This window comes from Podarcis melisellensis (genome assembly GCF_964234715.1).
Source record: "Podarcis melisellensis genome assembly, chromosome: 2".
Lineage (NCBI taxonomy): Eukaryota > Metazoa > Chordata > Lepidosauria > Squamata > Lacertidae > Podarcis > Podarcis melisellensis.
This window is the reverse complement of record NC_138529.1, coordinates 20,474,224-20,496,047: the sequence shown is the minus strand read 5'-3', so window position 1 is coordinate 20,496,047 and position 21,824 is coordinate 20,474,224. Positions and strand designations below refer to the sequence as shown.

At 46.5% G+C, this 21,824-nt stretch overlaps 1 protein-coding gene across 2 annotated transcripts; it reads right to left on the bottom strand.

The window, feature by feature from the left end:
* Positions 1–5,254: 5,254 nt before the first annotated feature.
* Positions 5,255–21,066, bottom strand: RHEBL1 (RHEB like 1). Of its 2 annotated transcripts, none has more exons than XM_081899047.1 (8): positions 20,985–21,066; positions 15,349–15,420; positions 13,318–13,385; positions 12,830–12,912; positions 11,135–11,191; positions 9,300–9,347; positions 7,149–7,233; positions 5,255–5,468 (listed from the first exon to the last, which is right to left on the bottom strand). In XM_081899047.1, exons 1-8 carry the CDS (start codon positions 21,034–21,036, stop codon positions 5,379–5,381), a joined length of 555 nt encoding a protein of 184 aa, XP_081755173.1. In that variant the 5' UTR covers positions 21,037–21,066; the 3' UTR covers positions 5,255–5,378. The 2 variants fall into 2 exon arrangements, with proteins under 2 accessions (XP_081755173.1, XP_081755174.1); XM_081899048.1 differs by lacking the exon at positions 20,985–21,066 and adding an exon at positions 15,969–16,013.
* Positions 21,067–21,824: the final 758 nt, after the last annotated feature.

Below are 21,824 nucleotides of genomic sequence, written 5' to 3'. Positions count from 1 at the left end.
GGCAGCTTTTCATCCAATAGCAGAAAGGCCTACGATTCTGTTGCCCCCCTTTTTTTAAATAAAAAAAAACAAGAGGCCACGGGAAACCGAAATTCGGAGCTGGGGAAACACACACACATGCAAAACACTAAATGGACCCCCTACTTTTACATTTCCGAAAAGTAGTTTTACACCGTGGGTGGAACTCAACACCCCACAATGGCGAATGTCTCATCAGCACAAACACTAACCTTGCCAGATGGAATTATCTGGGGGGGCCCCATTTTTTGTGGGGAGGGGCCCCGTCTCCTGAACCACCCCCCCAGTCAATATTGGAAGATGCCAGGGGAGGGGAAAGTCCTGTTGCACAAGCTCACGCCCTCGTACAAGGCTTGTGCTGATGTTGCTTCTTAGGTGAACCCCATCCTATATTTTAAAGTGTGCGTCATATAAGAGAGATTGCTTGTGCGTATGCTCAGGGAGGGGAGGCAAAACAACGCATGCATTCTCTTAGCTGAAGCTTTTACAAATGGTCTGGGGAGAGGCAGGGTTAGCTGCCCTGCGATTTCTCTGACGAATAACAATTTGTGCTTTTTTTTTTTAACTGATGGTTTCCAGCAACCGTCTGAATGCTTATATACAAGACCAGGCAAGTTTACCTTCTTTCTTTCTCCCTCCCTCTCTCCCTCCCACCCACCCACCCGCATCCTGATTTTATTTTCACTTATTTACAAAGCACTTTTACATAGAGGAACGGCAGATCAAACTGGGGGCCAGGAAGGCGATGAAGTTAAGCAGTGGGCAGCGAGGAGATCACCTTTGGAACATGAGTTTTCCGTGTTAGGTGGACGGGTCCTTGATTGGATGCTTGCTATGAAGGGCTGGTACCCATCACCACAACATCCGCATCCCTCGAATACACAATAGAAACATTCTGCCTCCTAGCATGGTTGGTGGATGTTCAAGGGGATCATAGCAGACAGCAGAGCTTTGTGGAGGTACTAAGCCTCTGTCTCCCCATGTTTTAGCGCAAGACAAAGGCACAATAAGTTCTCTCGCTGGATTACAAACACCTCCCCTTTCCCAAGCCAGCCCCTTGCAAAATAATTTTAAGTTTCCCCAGGAGACACGCTATTTCCTTTCTTAAACCCGGCCCTTCCCTCCTGATTCGTCCAGAACCTCTGTCCCAGCTTTGATGGGGACGCAAGTTTGCTACTTAGAACCGAGCCCTACTCTCTGAATTCCGTTTCTTGAGAGCCATGGGATTAGACTTTCTTAGTACGGCAGGCAAGATATGGTGCGGAGGAAAACTGTCCCACACCATGGGGTTTCTAGGAGAGGGAGCTGGGCTACGGGCACTTAAGAGGTGATGGGCTGGTTCCCCTCGCTCCCTTGCTGCCAACGCTTCTCTCTCTGGGTGAATTCAAGGACGCAACTGATACGGGAGGAAGCCAAAGGATGCACCTCACAAACACCCCTAATAAGCCAGAGCTAAGCCTCCAGTACCCCCTACCCCTTTTGCATCCAAGATAGTTGGATAATCTCCAGAGGAGTCACTTAGTGACTAAAGCACCTTCTTTCTGCGCGTTCCCTTCCCCCAGGGTTCAATTCCTTGGTGCAACAGTGGTTGGGAAGACACTCAAAGCCACTGGCAGCGATATGGCTTGGGGGCGTCTCTCTCCAGTCCCAAAGGCAGGAAATAGCCATTGCCATGGCTCCATAGATTGCAGCTGGGTACACAGTCGAGAGAGCGCCAGGGTTTGTCCCTGGAGGACCTGGAAGGCAGAGGGGAAGATAGGACCCAGGGGGAATCCTGCCATTCCTCCTGGCTTTGTGGGGTTGGCAGAGCTCAGCCAGGATGCCAACTTAAAGGCACTACCAGCTGGAGAAATTTCAGCCTGCTTTCTGTGAATCTCTCTGCTGGTGGCTTTAAGGGGCCCAGGAAGGAAGGAAGGCAGGCAGGGCCCCAGAAGAGTTTCAAGGGGAATTAAGGCTGTTTATGTTTTCCGTCAACCCAGGCCAAAACTCAGGATGGCAGCATCTCAATATTACTGCTGTGTTGCTAATAACATAATTGATGCAATTAGTAGCAAATTAGCTCTACGCTTGGCAGCATTAGAGAACATGCCAAATACAGAGGAGGGAAAGAGAGAGAGAGAGAGAGAGAGAGAGAGAGAGAGAGAGAGAGAGAGAGAGAGAGAGAGAGATGGATGAAGCTCAGAAAGGCACCTCTGTTCCCGGTGTACAGCAAACCAGAGCGCTTTAGAAAGCGGTAGGGGGGTGTCGATGATGGCTTGGCCCCATGGCTTGTTAAAAAAAACCCAATACACCCAGAGAGAAAGTCCAGCAAGCTGTTAAAGCCACATGGCCGCTTTGCGCAGAATATGGCTGCTTCAAATGCAGAAACAGCTTGCTGGGATACAGCCCTCAAACAGAGGCATGCGCAGTTTCCGTCTCTAGTCCTCATGGAGGTGAAGGAAAGCCACGGAGCGGATTCTGGCGACAGAGGAACGTAGTTACAAATGGCTTTGAATGCATCTTTAAGTCCCAGGCAAGGGATTCTGTGCCCCTCCTTTTAAGGAGAGGCTCAGGCCATCAGGGGTGCGAAGGGGAGAAAGGGCATTTAATAACCCTTCCTATCTCCTGTCCTCTTCCCCTGCTGAAAAATCTCCCTCGTCCTAAATGGGCAACTGGGGCTTTTTGCATTCAGAGTGCACAGCCTCGTTCACAGGGTGAAACTCAGCAATAGCTTCTTCAGCTGGGGAGCCAGGGGCCTTTCAGATGTTGCAACTCCAGCTCCCATCAGCCCCAGCCATTTCTGTCCATAGCCAAGGCTGATGGGAACTGTAGTCCAGCAGCATCTGGGAGACTTCTAGTTTTCTGCCTAGAATAATGGCATGCATCAAGATTCCCACGCCATCTACGGCTCTTACGAAAAGGTAGAGAGGCGAGATCAGAGAGATGAGGACCTAGTTGTACGCATCCCACCCTCCTGGCTAACAGTGATAGGCACTCTTAATCTAGGGAGATGACCTCAAGGGACGTATTTGAAATGAAGGAATTTCGGGTCCATATAGCAAAATCCGGAAGGAAAGGACTGGCAGCGCGGAATTGTATGCAGCAATGGTGTGCCGAAAGAAGGGGAGCAGCCACTGAGTAGACCCCACTAAAAAGGCTGAAGAATTCAAGGTCCCCAAATTATTTCCCAAAGAGGGCAATGAAACAAGGGACCCAGATCAGAGCACCGGGTGGAAAGAGGAGACTTATGAAATGCAAACTCGCTGTACCCAACAGTGAGGCTCTAAACGCAACAGTTACACTCGCCAAACTATTCAATGCTGTTTTATAGGAGAGCTAATCACGTTAACAGCGTGCCAAGCAATGTTCTGTCGCCTTCCGAGTCCCCTTCCATAAAGCCAGACTCTGCCTTACGAGGAACATTCTAGCGGCTTCGTCAGAATCGGAGGCCACACCCTCGCATTTCTGGTAACTGAAGCACCATAATGGAGAAATAACGCCCTATCCGATTTTCTCCTGAAAATGACGCATCTCAGGAAGAAGAACATGCACCAGCATTTAATAATATTTTACAAAAAACAACCCTGCAAATGCTGGACTTCACACTCGGGGTCCCGAATTCAAATCCCATCAGGAGGTGGCTGTTGGCAGGGAACAGCTCCTCAAAAGTTTAAGCTTCTCTGCTGCAGACACTACGATAAACCAAGAATATGCGCCCGGCCCCACTATGCCCGAGATACCTGCAAAGTTTCCTCCATTTTCCCTCACCCACAGCATGTTGTGCTTCAATTATAGAGAGAGGGTTAGGCTAACTTTTTACCCCTGACCACTGGCCATACTGGCTGAGACCAATGGGAATCAGAGTCCAGCTTCTAGAGGGCCCCACAGAGTTCCCACCCCTGAGAAAAAGGTCATTCCCAGAGTCTGCGCTGACCCAGCAATGCCTTTGCGTTTCTGGGTGGTTATGGCAAGAGACTACAGTTTGCGTCCCCTTCAGTTCCTAGCCTACTTCAAGCTCTGTGCCCAACTGCTTTCTCTTGGTCCTGTCGACAAATAAGCAGAGCAAAAGGCACCGGAGGAGAGTCACAGCTACGCTGTTTGTGCTCGGTCTAGAGGATGGAGGAGGAGGGCAGCCAATTTCTTAGATCCCATGGAACGGAACTCATTTAAGAGCCTCCTTAAAAGAAACAAAACTACTAACATCTCACTACATTCAGGGTTGCCCTGTGATGCCTGAACCCAGGCTAAAGGCTGCTCAGGGAAAGCAGACACGGGCAACTTTGGAGAAAACACGTCCGCATGGTCCTATAAGCCCAGAAGTATTTTATGGAGGTGCATCCAGCCAAACCCTTTCTCTTCTCAGTTTGCATTTCCTCCTGGGGAATCACAATACAAGGAAAGAGGCCCGAGCGCTTTCCCGTCCAGTAACGACACAAAATCATTGCATCTCACTCATCAGTGTTAACAGAAGAGCTTCCTAACAAAAGCATTTGCGTCGCTTTAGAGAACCGCCGAAAGGTATACACAGTTGCAAGCAAGGCGTGGGACATTTTAAGGGTTCAGAACAACCTCTCATGTTTTTACCTCTGTTCATTATACTAAGCTAGGGGGCTTTCTCTTGCTTGAAAGTACATGCAATAGCATCTGAATAGGTATGACCAACTCAGAGGTTTCCCCCCTCCATCTGGCCCATAAAGAAGAACTTTGCTTTTAGTTGCATATATAGAGAGATATATTATTATAATAATAATAATAATATTAAAGTTTTGTGGGCCTTGTTGACTTAACGGCCACTTCACGCCTCCCAGCACTCCAGCGGAAGCTGAGGAAAATAATCCACTTTTGGATCCAGCCTGCAGCCCGAAATCTCACCCCGCCAAAAATAAGGCAACAACTTGGAAGGGGCACAGCTGAAAAACCCAAAAACCTACATTCCGCTGCCTCCCCTTTACGCCGAATAGTGAACAGACACCTATGTGTGTAAACCTGTGCGCCTATTAATTAAACGGTTATAAATATACAGAAGAGCTCCTCCGTCAAAAAACATAAATAGATCCTGTTGTGCTCCCACACCCTCCCGGTTCTGTAAACATTTGGCAATACATATCTATATATCTATATATATATACATATACATATACACATATACATATACATACACAGATTGCTTCCAGCAAACAAATGTGCAAAACATAGCCGTCTTGTATAGAGGACGAGCAATGAGGTATACTGTGTTTGTGTGTGTGGATTACCCGTAAGCTATTCCAGACCTGCACTTCAGGGCCTCTCGGGAGCTGCGATGCCTGTCCTGAGCTGGCCTGACTCTTGCGACACCCCCCTCCCACCAGCAGAACGGCTTCCGGCAGGGAAAAGGAGCATCGTCACATCAGGGTGCAGCCGCGCTGCTCGCCGTAGGAGTTGTCCACACGATCGATTTCCTCAATGATCCTGGTGAAGACACCTTGGGTCATCTGTGAGGCACAGAAAGGCAAAATGCACCTGGGTTACCCAAGAGGAGAAGGGGAACGCTGCTGCGTTTGTCAGGCTTCGGGGAATCGGATGCCTCCCCCGGCGGCAGGAATTAAGCAGACCAAACAAAAGGAGCGTTCTTACCAGATAAGTTCTTTAATAATCACGCTATAAAATGGCGTTGCTCCCAGTAAAGGCTCGCCCCCACCATACCCCATTAATCTATGTCACTCCTACAATGGGTAATCCCAGAATACCTGAAGGAGCGTCTCCACCCCCATTGTTCGGCCTAGACACTGATGTCCAGCTCTGTGGGCCTTCTGGCAGTTCCCTGCTGTGAGAAGTGAGGTTACAGGGTACCAGGCAGAGGGCCTTCTCGGTAGTGGCGCTCGCCCTGTGGAATGCCCATCCCTCAGAAGTCAAGGAAATAAACAACTATCCGACTTTCAGAAGACAAATGAAGGCAACCCTGTTTAGGGGAGTTTAGGGATGTTTTATCGTGTTTTTAATATTCTGTTGGGAGCTGCCAACAGTGGCTGGAGAAACCCAGCTAGATGGGCAGGATATAATTATTATTATTATTATTATTATTATTATTATTATTATTATTATTATAGGGGGGGCTTCAGGAATGCAGTCCAAGGACACTGAATCTGCCAGCTGAATCCTAGTGCTCTTCGAGCTGCTCCTCATCCCGTATTTCCCAGCTTTCCCCCTCTGGACTATGCCCTTCTGCAAACCGCTATTCTAAATCAATACTGTCCTCCTGCCCTTGGGCAGGTTCAGAAAACCCACCATTCCTCCTCTGTCCAGTCCCTGACATTTTGAGGATGGCGAGGATCCTTCTGAGGTTTGCAAGGATGGCAAACCCGTTGGCCGCCAGATGTTGCTCCACTCCAATGAGCCCCAGCCAGCACAGACGTGGTTATGGGAGTCCAGCAACACGGTGGGTGGGTGGGTTTGTACAAGGTCTCTATCCCTGATTTATGTGTTCTTTGGTGAGGTGTCTGGGCCAGGGGCAAGTCTCCCTTCTGCAACTGGAAGCACTTGTGAATACACCTGCACCTACCTTTGCAATTATCTTATGGAAGAGTAAACGTAAAGGACCCCTGGTTAAGTCCAGTCAAAGGCGACGATGGGGTTGCGGCGCTCATCTCATTTTCAGGCCAAGGGAACCGGCGCTTGTCCACAGACAGCTTTCTGGGTCATGTGGCCAGCAGGACTAAACTGCTTCTGGCGCAACAGAACACCGTGACGCAAACCAGAGCGCACGGAAACACTGCTTACCTTCCTGCCACAGTAGTACCTATCTACTTGCACTGGCGTGCTTTCGCTGCTAGGTTGGCAGAAGCCGGGACAGAGCAACAGGAGCTCACATCATTGCGGGGATTTGAACCGCCGACCTTCTGATCGGCAAGCCCAAGAGGCTCAGTGGTTTAGATCGCAGGGCCATCCGCTTTACAGGTAGTAAAGAATAAGTGAGAAAACTGCCCATTCCTAGATACAGGGGCTCTGAAATTCTGGAAGCTATAAGAGAGGCCACCTGTTAATTCCACATCAAAAACAAAGTCATGGCAATGCTCAAACCGCTGGAAGAAGGAGAGGTTTCTGTGGACATCAGAAAGTCACACTTGGTACCTCTCTTTGCCTCTCAGTGCAAGAGTACAACAAACGTATCGTACCTGGTTTTCTTTCGCCGAGGATTCCAAGAACACGGCGCCCCAAGAATCGGCAAGCTTTCGGCCTTCATCAGTCTTCACCTGACGGCTAAAACACACACAAAGGGGAGGAGATGAAAGCAGGGGAGACAGCAGTTCACCACTATGTTTTACAGGTTGTCATTTGAGACACCTGATGCTGAAGATCTGGGACCGCAGAAGCAGCTGGGTAAAATTAATGAAAATAAATCAGACAGTGCTGTGTACTGCCCAGAGTGGCTGGAAAAACACAGCCAGAAGAGTGAGGTATAAATAATAAAATTATTATTATTCCTATTATTATTACTTTGCATGCCTGAAAAAAGGTATGGGTGCGTTATAGGAAACATTTGGACAAGTACAGAATTACTTAGGACATTATTTGGATTGCAATATTTTGTTTTAGGAACATGGGTGGCGCTGTGGGTTAAACCACAGAGCCTAGGACTTGCCGATCAGAAGGTCGGCGGTTCGAATCCACACAACAGGGTGAGCTCCCATTGTTCAGTCCCAGCTCCTGCCAACCTAGCAGTTCGAAAGCACGTCAAAGTGCAAGTAGATAAATAGGTACCGCTCTGGCGGGAAGGTAAACGGCTTTTCCGTGTGCTGCTCTGGTTCACCAGAAGCGGCTTAGTCATGCTGGCCACATGACCCAGAAGCTGTACGCCGGCTCCCTCGGCCAATAAAGCGAGATGAGCTCCACAACCCCAGAATCGGCCATGACTGGACCTAATGGTCGGGGTCCCTTTACCTTTATTTTGTTTTTAGAGAGCGAAAGAATAAACTTGTTCCCATCCCTGCTAAGTTCTCATCTACATTCAAACCTTTTGACTAACACTGATGCGTTTCAAAAACATTCATTGCCTCCACGAGTACTAGAAGCCTCCAGGGGGAAAAAGCCACCAAAATGCTGGATTTCCCCCTATGTCAATCATAAGAGTCCCGTTTTGATGCAGAAATGTTTTACATTTCAGAAACGCGTGACCCTGATCCCTAGAATCAGGAACCAACAGACTCCTTTGGCGCTTACAACGGGGCCTATTCAAGGCAGAATTCTACTTTGGAATGTTATGAATGTTTGGAATATGGCAAGATTGGAGCCCAGCAAGGAGATAGGGGTCGGCTCACACAATGCACCATTTATACTGTGGCAAGGCGTGCGCAAGCATACCTAGTGTGAGAGAATACATGAAAACAACCCCCCCAAAAAAACAACCCTCCCATTATTATCATCATCAAGGAATGATAATAGAAACAAACTTCAATTAAGGGAAGTTGCATGTGATCCTAGTGAGAGACATAAAGAAACAGCGTGCGTTTTAAGAGATCAAAAATTTAACCACAAAAAAAATTGCCTCCCCAATCCCAAAATGGCTGCTTTTATGCCCAGTGTGTGAAAAGAGACAGACTGAAGCAAACAGATCCCATCCTTAAGGCTCTGGCTGTATGTTCTCAGCAGGGTGAATTTGATTTAAATTAAATCAATTTAAATCACGATTTAAATCAATAGTCAGTAAGACTTGATTTAAATCACTAGTCAGTAAGAGCTGATTTAAATCATTTTTGTTACAGAAAGAGTCATTCGTGCTGGTATAACCTTAATATTTACAACCAGAGGAAGGTTTTATTTTTGGAATAATAAATTTTCAGAGTGGTTTTTACAGTTCTATCAAAAATCACTGATTTGGTTATACTATTAGAAATACAAAGAGGCAATTATGAAATTATTGTTTCTATTTGGACAACGTTTCTCCTGCACTTTACTGGAAGGAGAAAAACAATCATTTCCTTAATAACAATTTAAACAATCTATTTAACTAAGACAATAACATTATAGCATATTTGTTAACCGATGTGAGTTTTAGCACACATGAACAACTCAAAACAAATCCTTATTTCCTGATGAATAGCCTTTGGACTATAATGTAACTTAAACAGAAAACTGTCTTTAGAAAGATTTTCCCTCCAAAAGCATTTTATTTTAAAAATCCGATTTAAATTTTAAAAAATCCAATTTAAATTTTTTTAAAAATCCAATTAAAAAACCCCCAAAACCCTGCTTTTTATTTTTATTTTTCAAAAATCATTGATTTTTATCCACCCTGGTTCTCAGGCGAGAGACGGCAAAGCTCTTACCTTTCTAGAGACAGATCAGCTTTATTGCCAACAAGCACTACCGGCATCCTGTCAAAGGAGAAAGGGACACTCTTAGGAAAAGTGGAAGGTTCAACCCCCAAAACACTCACCAAAGCACTTCCAGCAGCCAGGGGTTCAGCATGTTACCAGCTGCTGCCTCAAAGGCTGCTCTTGCATAGGAGCTGGCAAGACAAGAACTGTGGGACTTCTTTTGCAAGGACATGCACTTCTGATGGGAGCTGCTCCTTTCCTTGCAGAACTCAATCAGAAATTATTTCTGCATTTCAGGGGGTCGCACCCAATGACCCACTTGGGGGCCCTTCCAACTCTATGGTTCCATGAAACAATTTGTACCACGTGACTGTGTGTCGTTTAAGAGCAGGGTCTCCCAAACTTGGGTCTCCAGCTGTTTTGGGGACTACAACTCCCATCATCCCTAGCTAGCAAGAATGAGCGTTCAGGGATGATGGGACCTGTAGTCCAAAAACAGCTGGAGACCCAAGTTTGGGAAAGCCTGGGCTTAGAGGAGAGGTGGAGAAGCTGTGACCGTCCATTGGACCCATAGCTGTCAACGTTTCCCTTTTTTAAAAAGGGAAATTCCCTTATTCCGAATAGGATTCCTCGCAAGAAAAGGGAAAAGTTGATAGCTATGATTGGACCGCAACTCCCATAGTCCCTGAACTTTGATCAGACTGGTGGCTAAAAGAAAAAGCAAGCCAAGTTACAGGGAACCAGGCAGAGGGCCTTCTCGGTAGTGACGCCCGCCCTGTGGAACGCCCTCCCACCAGTTGTCAGAGAGAAAAATAACTACCAAACTTTTAGAAGACATCTGAAGGCAGCCCTGTTTAGGGAAGCTTTTAATGTTTAATTGGTTATTGTATTTTAGTGTTTTGTTGGAAGCCGCCCAGAGTGGCGGGGGGGGGGACCCAGCCAAATGGGCGGGGTATAAATAATAAATTGATTGTTGTTGTTGTTGTTGTTGTTGTTGTTGTTATTTAAAGAATGTTAGAAGTAAAACTATATATATATATATATACACACTGTCGTACCTTGGATCCCAAACACCTTGGTACTCGGACCTTTTGGCTCCTGAATGCAGCAAACCCGGAAATTAGTGTTCCGGTTCGCAAACATTCTTTGGAACCTGAACGTCTGACGGGGCTTCCGATTGGCTACAGGAGCTTCCTGCAGCCAATCGGAAGCCGCACTTTGGTTTTGGAAGTCAAACGGACTTCTGGAACAGATTCCGTTCATCTTCCAAGGTACGACTGTATAAACTCTATTAAACCATAGAAATGATTTCAAGAAAAACAGCACATAGTATTATAACAACACCCACACCATGCAGTAAAAGAGCTATGATACCACTTTAAACAGCCATGTCTTCCCTCAAAGATTTCTGGAAGCTGGAGTTTGTGAAGGGTGCTGTAAGTTGTTAGGAGACCCCTCACAGATCTACATATGTGACTGACTTTTGGGGACACATGCCAAGCACATGCCCACACCTCATAGCTGTCAACGTTTCCCTTTTTAAAAAAAACAACTAATAATTTTTATTGAATGATTTTATGTTACAAAAAAGAATGCAACCATACTACCACTATTTTAAGAAATAAAAATTACGTACATCAATATTTTGTTTGTTATTTGTTATTTACCGTCTTATTTCCTTCCAAACATTCCATAGAACAACACACGTTTCCCTTTTTTAAAGGGAAATTCCTTATTCCGAATAGGATTCCACGCAAGGAGGCTCGCAAGAGCCTTTACTTCCATTCTAGAATTCTTTCCAATTGTGCTCTTTCCTGCCCACACACCACCAAATTAATATTTACCTTGTCTTCCCTCTGCTTTCATATAACTTGCTGTGTAAAGACTTTACCACTTGAAAACTGAGAAGAGAGAAAAGAGGAAGAATGATAGGACGTCACTTCTCGAACACAAGACAGTGTCACTTAGGTTAAGCTACACAGACCACATTCACGACATGCATTTAAAGCACTATGGTACCTCTTTCCTTTCACAGAGCTACAATTCCCAGAGTTGCCTATGAAGAAGGATTGACTATGATGAAACCACTCTGGGAACTGTAGTTCTGAATGTGGTCCTACTGATTAGCACGGAAGTAGAAAGCTCAACATGGCTGATCTTGTCCCCCATTTCAAGTGCTTAGCTCCAACAATTGACTGGAATATGTGAAAAAATAGCATTAATCTGAATGGTTCCATTTAGAACAGAAAAAGAACAGAGGCCATCAGTTGTGGAGCATTTGGAAAGGGTTATGGAAACGTGGAAAACTGGAATTGGGAAGAGAAAAATTAAGGCTATTACAGGACCTTCTCTCAAATCATTTGAGTAGATTTGCAAGGCAGCAAGCGTCTGTACCATCAACTAGGGCTGGGTGATATATCGATATATCATCCATAACTGGTTTTAAGTCCATAGCGTGAAACTGGTTTCATAATTTTTGACCAGGCAATATGGTCGTACCTTGGATCCCGAACGCCTTGCGAGTCGAACGTTTTGGCTCCTGAGTGCCGCAAACCCAGAAGCGAATGTTGCGGTTTGTGAACGTTCCTTGGAAGCCGAACGTCTGACGGGGCTTCTGTGGCTTCCGATTGGCTGTAGGACCTTCCTGCAGCCAATCAGAAGCCGCACTTCGGCTTCCAAACATTTTGGAAGTCGAACAGACTTCTGGAACGGATTCTGTTTGACTTCCAAGGTATGACTGTATCGTGAATCATGATGTCTGTGTGTGTGTGCATGCGCTATGCAAAAACCACAATGTGGGAAAAACCGTGAAGCCAGACAATTCCTGCAGCCCATTAACTCTGCGGACTCAGCTCTCCACCTGCCTCCTGCAGGGGGCAGCGAATCACAAGAGCAGGCGCCGGCAAAAAACACAATGCAGGAAAAACCCGTGAAACCAGCCAATATTGTGATATATGGGTATACAGTGGTACCTCAGGTTACGAACTTAATTCGTTCCAGAGGTCCATTCTTATCCCAAAACCGTTCTTAACCTGAGGCGTGCTTTCGCTAATGGGGCCTGCCACTGGCGCGTGATTGCGGTTCTCATCCTGGGGCAAAGTTTGTAACCCGAGGTACTACTTCTGAGTTAGGGGAGTTTGTAACGCAAAGTGTTTGTAACCTGATGTGTTTGAAACCCGAGGTACCACTGTATCATGATGTTTAGCTGTATTGCAATACAGTGGTACCTCGGGTTAAGTACTTAATTCGTTCCGGAGGTCTGTTCTTAAGCTGAAACTGTTCTTAACCTGAAGCACCACTTTAGCTAATGGGGCCTCCTGCTGCCGCCGCCCCACCAGAGCACAATTTCTGTTCTCATCCTGAAGCAAAGTTCTTAACCCGACGGTACTATTTCTAGGTTAGTGGAGTCTGTAACCTGAAGCGTATGTAACCCGAGGTACCACTGTACTGAAAACCAGATACCGCCCAGCCCTAAGGTCAACCAACCAACAAGGCTCAGAACAGCCTCCACCAACACACCAAACTCTTGGCCTTTTTACCTCTTGAGAGATGTAACGGAATACACCAGCACGTAGCCATGAATGCCAATGGTAAATGAGTGAGGCAAGATCGTGTATTCATCCTGGACAGAAACAAAACAGAGAGGAAGAGGCTCTTTGATTTCGATACGTTTTGTGAATCTGAAGACAACCCAGTTCAGCAATCGGCCCGTTTTGAAGCCCATGAATGCACATGTGTGTGGAACATGAATGCACATGTGTGTGGACCATGAATGCACATGTGTGTGGACCATGAATGCACATGTGTGTGGACCATGAATGCACATGTGTGTGGACCATGCTTCAGGACGTGACTCCTGCCCAGATAATGGATCTCTGGCAAAGTTCAGATGAATTTTCTGGAGATACCTCCCTGCACTATGGGCCTTTCGGGACCGTGTGTCAAAGAAAGCAATTAATCCCATAGGCCACAGTGCTGCGGGAGAGCAGTGAAATATCAATAGACAAACAAACACAACCTCGCTTACCTGCCCGGCAGTGTCCACTAGTTGCAGATGGAATTCATCCTTTCCCAGCATCAACATTTTGTTGTAAGCTAAAGTGGGAAGCGAGGGAAGAAGGCAATTTACAGCAACTTTGTGCCTGCTTCACCCCTCCCCAAACTAAGCCACATCCTTGGCTCCACCCCAAAGATCTGTGCTCAAGCTATTTTTATCCCCCCTTTCTCCGCCTGCCAGTTTAGTCGGCCAGCCACTATAATCTGTCCCTTGTGTCCCCATCACTGCCTGGCTGTCAAGCCAATGCTGTTTCACCTGAGCTGAGGAAGCAACAGCAAAGTGATTGCTTTCGCGGCGTCTTCTCGCAAAACAGATATTGGGAAAACTCTCAAGGAGCAGAGGCCTTGAAAATATTGCTATGTGCACATGCAGGGCTCGTCTGTTATGGCTTTTCTGCACGTCGTGAAAGTGTTTAAAAAAAAAACTCGGGTGTGGGAGAGACCCACAAGGGAGATGATGATAATAATAATAATAATAATAACAATAACAACAACAAAACACTAAAATACAATAACCTATCAAACATTAAAAGCTTCCCTAAACAGGGCTGCCTTCAGATGTCTTCTAAAAGTTTGGTAGTTATTTTTCTCTTTGACATCTGGTGGGAGGGCGTTCCACAGGGCAGGCGCCAGTACCAAGAAGGCCCTCTGCCTGGTTCCCTGTAACTTGGCTTCTCGTAGCGAGGGAACCACCAGAAGGCCCTCGGATCTGGACCTCAGTGTCTGGGCAGAACGATGGGGGTGGAGATGCTCCTTCAGGTATACTGGACCAAGGCTGTTGGGGGCTTTAAAAGTCAACACCAACACTTTGAATTGTGCTCGGAAACATACTGGGAGCCAGTGTAGGTTAAATGTAGTGTTAAATGGTCTTGGCGGCCGCACCCAGTCACCAGTCTAGCTGCTGCATTCTGGATTTAAAGAGTAAATTGGCAAGGAGAGAGTGTGTGCGTATGTTGCAAAGCTAAAGCAGAAATGAACAGCACAAAAGCCCAGGTGCAGATATGGATTGTTTTGATCATAGCCATTATGTTTTTTGGAGCATCTGCCTGGAGTAAATTAGCTTCCCCCAAAGCAGCTGCCGAAGAAGCTGGCTGCAAAAGGACCCCTGAAACTTTTGGCTCCAGTCACTGCTTAATAGAAGCAGGCAAAGCGGTTCTACAAAACAGCCCGTCTACATCCCACGGGCAAAGATGTTCTTCGTGTGTGTCGTGACAGCTTATATCCAGATCCCAGGCAGAGTTAGATTCACCTGATTATTTGCAGGATAGCACCAGAATTCGAAGGAGGTGCATTTGCTCAGTAGGAATGGAAAGGCATTCTGCATGTGCTCAGGGGCACATTTACTCTTCTCCCACCGGCTCGTAGAAATAATAATTGTCAGCTACCAAGCCCAGGCAGTTACAAAGGAACAAAAGTGGCAAGCTCCAATACATGTACAAACCCCAACAGACAATTATCGCTAAAAACATCTGACGCCATACCAACTCAGTGAAATGTTTTGGGTAGATAAATCTCCCCCCCAAAAAAGTAATTCCCCAGGAGTGATCACCACACAGGGCAAACCGGAAGTGGACAAGGCAGGTTTATGGGGAAACTGGCCTTCAGATAACCTAAAAAATGTTCCGCTGTATGAAGTGGGTGCGAGTGGCAGCCCCCTTCAAAAACAGGAAAGGACTCTTGCGATGAGGGAGGGTTTGCGGCCTGGCAGGAAGTGAGGAGAGGTGCTACTGAATCCGTTTATCACTGGGGAGAAAACACTTGAGCTTTCCACACAACATCCCAGCTATGCACAAGAGCTATTTGACTTTTAGCATCACCTGAAACCCAAAACAGTCCGTTTTTGCTTCGCTTGGTACAGAAATAGGGCTCTATTGCTCTGCCCATGGGTCAAAGAAAATATATATCTACCAATGATCAAAACTTCCCTCTATCTTGCTCACTGCTTGACTATAACAAACAAGAGCCCAGATATACCCAGAAAAGACCTAACCACAACACTTACTGCTTTCCACGGTAGGATCGTAACACTCTAGAAACTCCCCATCAATGAACTGGTGTGCAAGGGATGTTTTACCTGAAGAGGAAAGATGAGAAAAGAAAGCCTTGCCTCAGGTGTGCTCTTTGGATCTCAGCAGCCAATAAACTCAGCATTCAGAGAAAAACAAACACCTCCAGCAGGTCCCCCCAAAATTACACTGATTCCCAGTTTAAGATCGCCCCACCTGTCAAGGAAATTCCCACGCTTAAGTTCTGGGGTGAGGCGAAACACAGTGATAGAGCAAAGTAATTTAGTTTTAAACCACTATCGTCCCTGTGATAACTCAAGGTGGGCAATGGACAAATGGTTGAGAGCTCTAGAATAATCTGGAGGAACTCAAAAGAGGCAGAGGGAATTGTTTCACGAAAACCTAAAAAATTGCACATGTGAATTTTTAGCCTGGTGACAGATCTTCAAAGGGGGGAAGTAAATAATGAAAGTTATCATCATAGTACTATTTGATATACAGAAAACACTAACACATTCAGTTGATTTGAAGATCTGATGTGAATTTGCAGAGTGGAGGGCTTTTAGGGGGAAACACTTCATCTTTGAATATACTTGTCACAAATTGTGGCTCTTACATTTCATGCCTTCTGGGACCCTCTGTTTACAATTTTCTTCATACTGGAGCCTGTGTATAGATGGGCATGCCCGCGTATATTCTTAATACCTGCCAGGCAGTTATAAACTTCATTCATAAACACATTCAATAAAAGTGTTGTGAAACTTCCCTGTTTTTTCTTATCCTTTACAAACTGTACATACAGATACAACCAGTCCACTTGTGGACTTTCTTACACAAAATGACCTGATAGGAGAAGATCAATGCTAATTCTCTTTAACTTTGTGCACTGTTGAATACAACAACCCCTTGTGTTTAAAGCGCCATAAAACTCTCAATGGTTAATCCTCAGTGGTGCTATTTCGTGTTTTTAATTTTTAATTTTAACAAATCGATTACATCACTCGGTTATTCAGTCAAGAAATTTAAAACATACTCATTGCTTAATATCAATTATCTTGTTGATTCCCTCTTAAACAAATTCATCTACTAAATTTCCAGCTCAATGTATATAAGCCTTTGCAGAAGTCCCATTACTTTCAGATAAATGAGCAGAGGACTACAGTCTTAGATATATGTACCGTGTCTCCAATCCTGCAGTATTAATCCAACTGAGATGAGAAAGGGTCCCCCCCCCCCTCGTACAGTGAAAAGCAATCAATATGTCAGCAGCTTTTAGCCAGTACCAATTTGTAAGTCATTGTTTTGGGGTCAGTTCAGGCAATGTTGTTTTATTTAACGCCATCAAGCAAATACAGCATTCAGTATTACGGATCAATATTTGGATATATGTATCAGCTATGGGCTCCTCCTCACCATAAATTGAGTTTGGCAACACACACACACACACACACGTCTCTGAATGCATGGGCTGCAATGTTGCGCCTAATTAGGCTACAAAGCTGGTTCCCCAAGGCTGTTTGTGTGTTGCCAAGTAGTCTGGAGGAAAACAGAAAAGCCAGACATCTACTGGTACATGTAGAGTGGGCCTCATCTCATGCCTTGGGGGAAGCCCACAAGCCCAAGAGGTCACCTGGAGCAGAGGATGGGATGAGCAGAATTTGAGAAATATAATAATAATAATAATAATAATAATAATAATAATAATAATAATAATAATAATAATAAATTTATTTATACCCCGCCCATCTGGCTGGGTTTCCCCAGCCACTCTGGGCGGCTTCCAACAAAACACTAAAATACAATAACCTATTAAACATTAAAAGCTTCCCTAAACAGGGCTGCCTTCAGATGTCTTCTAAAAGTCTGGTAGTTGTTCTCTTTGACATCTGGTAGGAGGGTGCTCCAAAGGGCGGGTGCCACTATCAAGAAGGCCCTCTGCCTGGTTCCCTGTAACTTGGCTTCTCGCAGTGAGGGAACCGCCAGAAGGCCCTCGGCGCTGGATCTCAGTGTTGGGGCAGAACGATGGGCAAGAGGACGAGGTCTTTGCTCTTTTTTCTTCTTGGTGACAAAAGAAAGGGCTGTGCCCAGGTACGTAAGGATTTAGTGAACTAGCCAAACATGTTGCATCCCACCTGCTGGACCATGGAGGAAGCGCCAGAAGAAAACAAGAAGATCTGCAAAGATTTGTCTCCACGATGCAGCTCCGGGGTGTATTAACTACAGTTAAATTTGGCATATTGCTCCCGCACTTGCCACATGAAAGGATCTGGGCTCACATTCACATCTTTGCACATAAGTGTGCACAGAACAATTTATGAATCTGTTTAGCCTGTACATCTTGTTGTTAACTCTTGCCCTCCACACTCCTCCAAGATCTTGTAGCTGATTCAGCATCCTTTTTAGTTCAGCCACAAGGGAAGGGATTTATACAATATGTAGCTAGTTTAACAAAGGTCCGTATAGTTAAAGCTATGGTTTTCCCAGTAGTGATGTATGGAAGTGAGAGCTGGACCATAAAGAAGGCTGATCGCTAAAGAATTGATGCTTTTGAATTATGGTGCTGGAGGAGACTCTTGAGAGTCCCATGGACTGCAAGAAGATCAAACCTCTCCATTCTGAAGGAAATCAGCCCTGAGTGCTCACTGGAAGGACAGATCCTGAAGCTGAGGCTCCAATACTTTGGCCACCTCGTGAGAAGAGAAGACTCCCTGGAAAAGACCCTGATGTTGGGAAAGATGGAGGGCACAAGGAGAAGGGGACGACAGAGGACGAGATGGTTGGACAGTGTTCTCGAAGCTACCAGCATGAGTCTGACCAAGCTGTGGGAGGCAGTGGAAGACAGGAGTGCCTGGCGTGCTCTGGTCCATGGGGTCACGAAGAGTCGGACACGACTAAACGACTAAACAACAACAACAAAGCTAGTTTAAGATGCTGCTCTGTTGCAATTCTCTACTGCAGACTAGCTTAGCCGGGTGCCTTAGATCTGAGTCTAATACACTAGAACAGCTGCCCCCCAACCTTGTGTCCTCAGACTACAACTCACATCAACCCCAGCTCACATGGCTCTACTGGTTCCCACTAATGGGAGTTGTAGTTCAAAACATCTAGAGGGCACTAGGTTGGGAAGATGGCAGTACGGATTCTTAGAATTCTCCTTGCTGTGTTGAAAGAAATATTTCAAATTCCTTGAATGTTTAGGAACTTGGGCAACCTGACACCCAGGGTTCTTCCAATCCAACTTACGTGAGCCTTCTGACATCTCTAAATTATCTGTGAAGCAAAGAGAGGCTCTTTATTCTTTTTAATATGGGCTCTAATCACAGAAAAAAGGGGCAGCCCGCCCAAGAAACAAAAGTAAATTGAAATGTGAAGTCATTATCTTAACCTCATTCAGGGGAATGACATGGCCGGACAATCCCCTAAATCACCATTTGTTTGCATGCGCAAGCAACAAGACAGTCCCAAGGCACTGATGTGCAACGCTGCAAGAGAGCAGAGGTGTGCAATGAAATATGGCTGCATTTACCCATACCAAACATGGAACATTTTGTTTTGCAACAGCCCCACACCAGCAAAAAAGAACTCTTGCTACAGCTTGACCTGTTCAAACAAGGCACAGATGGTTGTAGGAGGAGGATCAACAACCCAAACATTGCGCACACAGGGTCCACGCCAACTAGAAATGTATTAACCCCTTCTGTCGCAGAAAGGACCCCTAGCCTTAAAAGCAAATTCTCACGGATAGGCACATCGAGATTATATTATCCGCCCAACCCCAAGGAAGAAAAGGCTGCCGAAGGCTTAATATAAGAAAACAAGCCATTTCACCACCCAGCCTCCCATTATGACCTCTGACCTCTGGTCATTTCCTCCCACTGCATGTGGATTAATAGAAAACAGACCCCAAGTGACCTCTTGCATTTGTGTTCAGGGAAGAGGTCAGATGAGCAGGGAAATGTGCATGTGCAAATAACTCCCCAAGGAGAAACTAGGAAAGGCCAGGCAATAAGCTGTCCAGAAGCTACAAGTTTTCTGGACTCAGGAGCCGCTAAAGCTTTTCTGGACAGGCAAGGAGGGCTCCAGTTCACTATAAATAGGTGACTAGGGGGAAAAGGGTGTGTGTGTTACTCTTGGATGCAAATGCATGCAGAATTTTAACTCCGTCACTGCAGATCTGCACAAATTCCCCCAGCAACTTATACCTAAACAAGTATTTGATAGTCAAAACAAAATAAAAAAATTCCTTCCAGTAGCACCTTAAAGACCAACTAAGTTAGTTCTTGGTATGAGCTTTCGTGTGCATGCACACTTCTTCAGATACCTGTATCCGCACACGAAAGCTCATACCAAGAACTAACTTAGTTGGTCTTTAAGGTGCTACTGGAAGGAATTTTTTAATTTTGTTTTGACTATGGCAGACCAACACGGCTACCTATCTGTAACTGGAAGTATTTGATAGGATATGCTAAGATTTGACGTTTGGGGCAGGGGGCTTGTAACTGCATTGTGATTTCCCCTAAAAACACACACACACACACACACACACACGATTTCCCCCCTCCCCCACACACTTGGCAGAGATTTATGGCACTTTGCAACAACTATTCTGTGCAACCAGCAAAGGGAGAAATGTATCTATCTCAGGATGTACGAACTTCAAGCCCAGGAAGCTCTCAGACAGGAAACCCACAACACAGAGAGCAGGGCGGCCCATCCCCAAACACCGGCTGCTCAGAGAATCAAAAGGCACCAATCCCCACACTGCCCCATTTTTCATTTGGCCTGATCCTGTCAATATTCAAGTTCTACAATTTTGGTGCCTGCCCCTTCCCGATATTTTAAGCACGAAGATCAGGATGCAGGTGGTGTTCCTATTCTTCTTATTTCCCAAATCACCCCTACCAACATTTCCGAAGACCCCCAGCAAAGTTGCCCATATAATCAGTCCTACCTGACTAGTCCTAGACCAGGGCGGGGCTCTCCCCCTCCCTCCCCCTTTAAGAGAGAGCTGTAGAGAAAGGAGGGAATCTCGGGCAGGTGTTCCTGGCGCGGACACACCTGCCGAAATCCTCCCTTCCACGCGCGCACCTCCTGCTAGAAAGGCGCAGAAGCGCCTCTCCGCTTTCTCACCTGGAGATGCCGATCCCCCTCCCATCCCCCTAAAAGCAAAGCCTCCCCAGATATATATAAAAAAGTCATTTATCCCAGCTGCTCCCAATCCTCGCCGCCTTCCCCACCCGCGCTCCGGATGGCAAGGGCTGCTCCGGGCGCACCACGTGCAGCGTCCTCGCCACACGCACCAGACCCGCTTCCTCCTTCTTCCACGCTTTCCGGCCACCCCCACACCCCACCCATGGCATGCTTCCAGACCAGCCCCCCCCCGGGACCCCCACTCCGCGCGACCCCTTCTGAGCACCCACCCGTGATCGTGCCCGCCCTTCCCCACGCGCCCTTCGATTGTTCCAAGCCTCCGCGGCCAGACCCTCGTGCGAGTACCTCTCCCCCCCCCGCTACGCGAGGAGACCCCCCCCAACCCTTGCCACCTCCCGAGCACCCACCCCCCCCGGCCACGTGCCCCCCTCTCCTCCCCGGGTGGCACCCATCTCTTCCTCGATCTGGACCACTTCCTCACCCACAGAGCGGTATCCCAGGATCACGACCTTCCGATAGCGCACCAGCGGCATGGCCCGGCGCAGGGCGTGGGGAGGGAGGGCGTGGGGTGCCGCAAGGCGGGCGGGCCGCGCGATGAAAGAGCCCGCCGGAGAGTAGAGCCGCGGGCGCCGCCGCCGCCGCAACTACAAACGCCCACGTGACCACAACACTGGCCTACAGCCGCCGCTCCTCATTGGCCCCGGGGAAGAGGGCGCGTGCGCGCTGCGGAGGTGTTCCCGTTCCATTCATGAAAAACGGCGAGGGGGGGGGGGGAAGCGAGGCGCGGGGGAGGATGCGGGGGGCGTTTCCCGACGCGCAAGTGAGGAGCTCCGCCGGGCGGGAAACCAGCCGGGTGCTTAGCGGACCCTTCCCTAATAATAATAATAATACTGTAATAATAATAATTTGTTATTTATACCCTGGCCATCTGGCTGGGCTTCCCCAGCCACTCTGGCCTGCTTTCCAGAAAATATTAAAATGTGGGAGAAATTTAAAGACTATTTGAATCAATACTGTAACATTAAAAATTAGAAATTACTTGAAAGTACCAAATAGGCCTAGGACTAAATTAAGGGTTAGTTAAATAAATGAGATCTAGAACCTTCAGAAAAGTTAAGAAATTTTACTTTAATTGGAATATTGTGTTTTAATAATGCTATTCGAAAACTGCTCCATTTAAATACGAGGAAATTCAGATGGGAGGATTCAGAGGAAGTCCAAAACATGTTTCTGAGGTTAGAAGTTTAAATAACTAATTAATTTGTGTTGTTTAGGTGTTTGTTGTTATGGTTTTTTTATTTTATTTTTTGTTTATATTTGT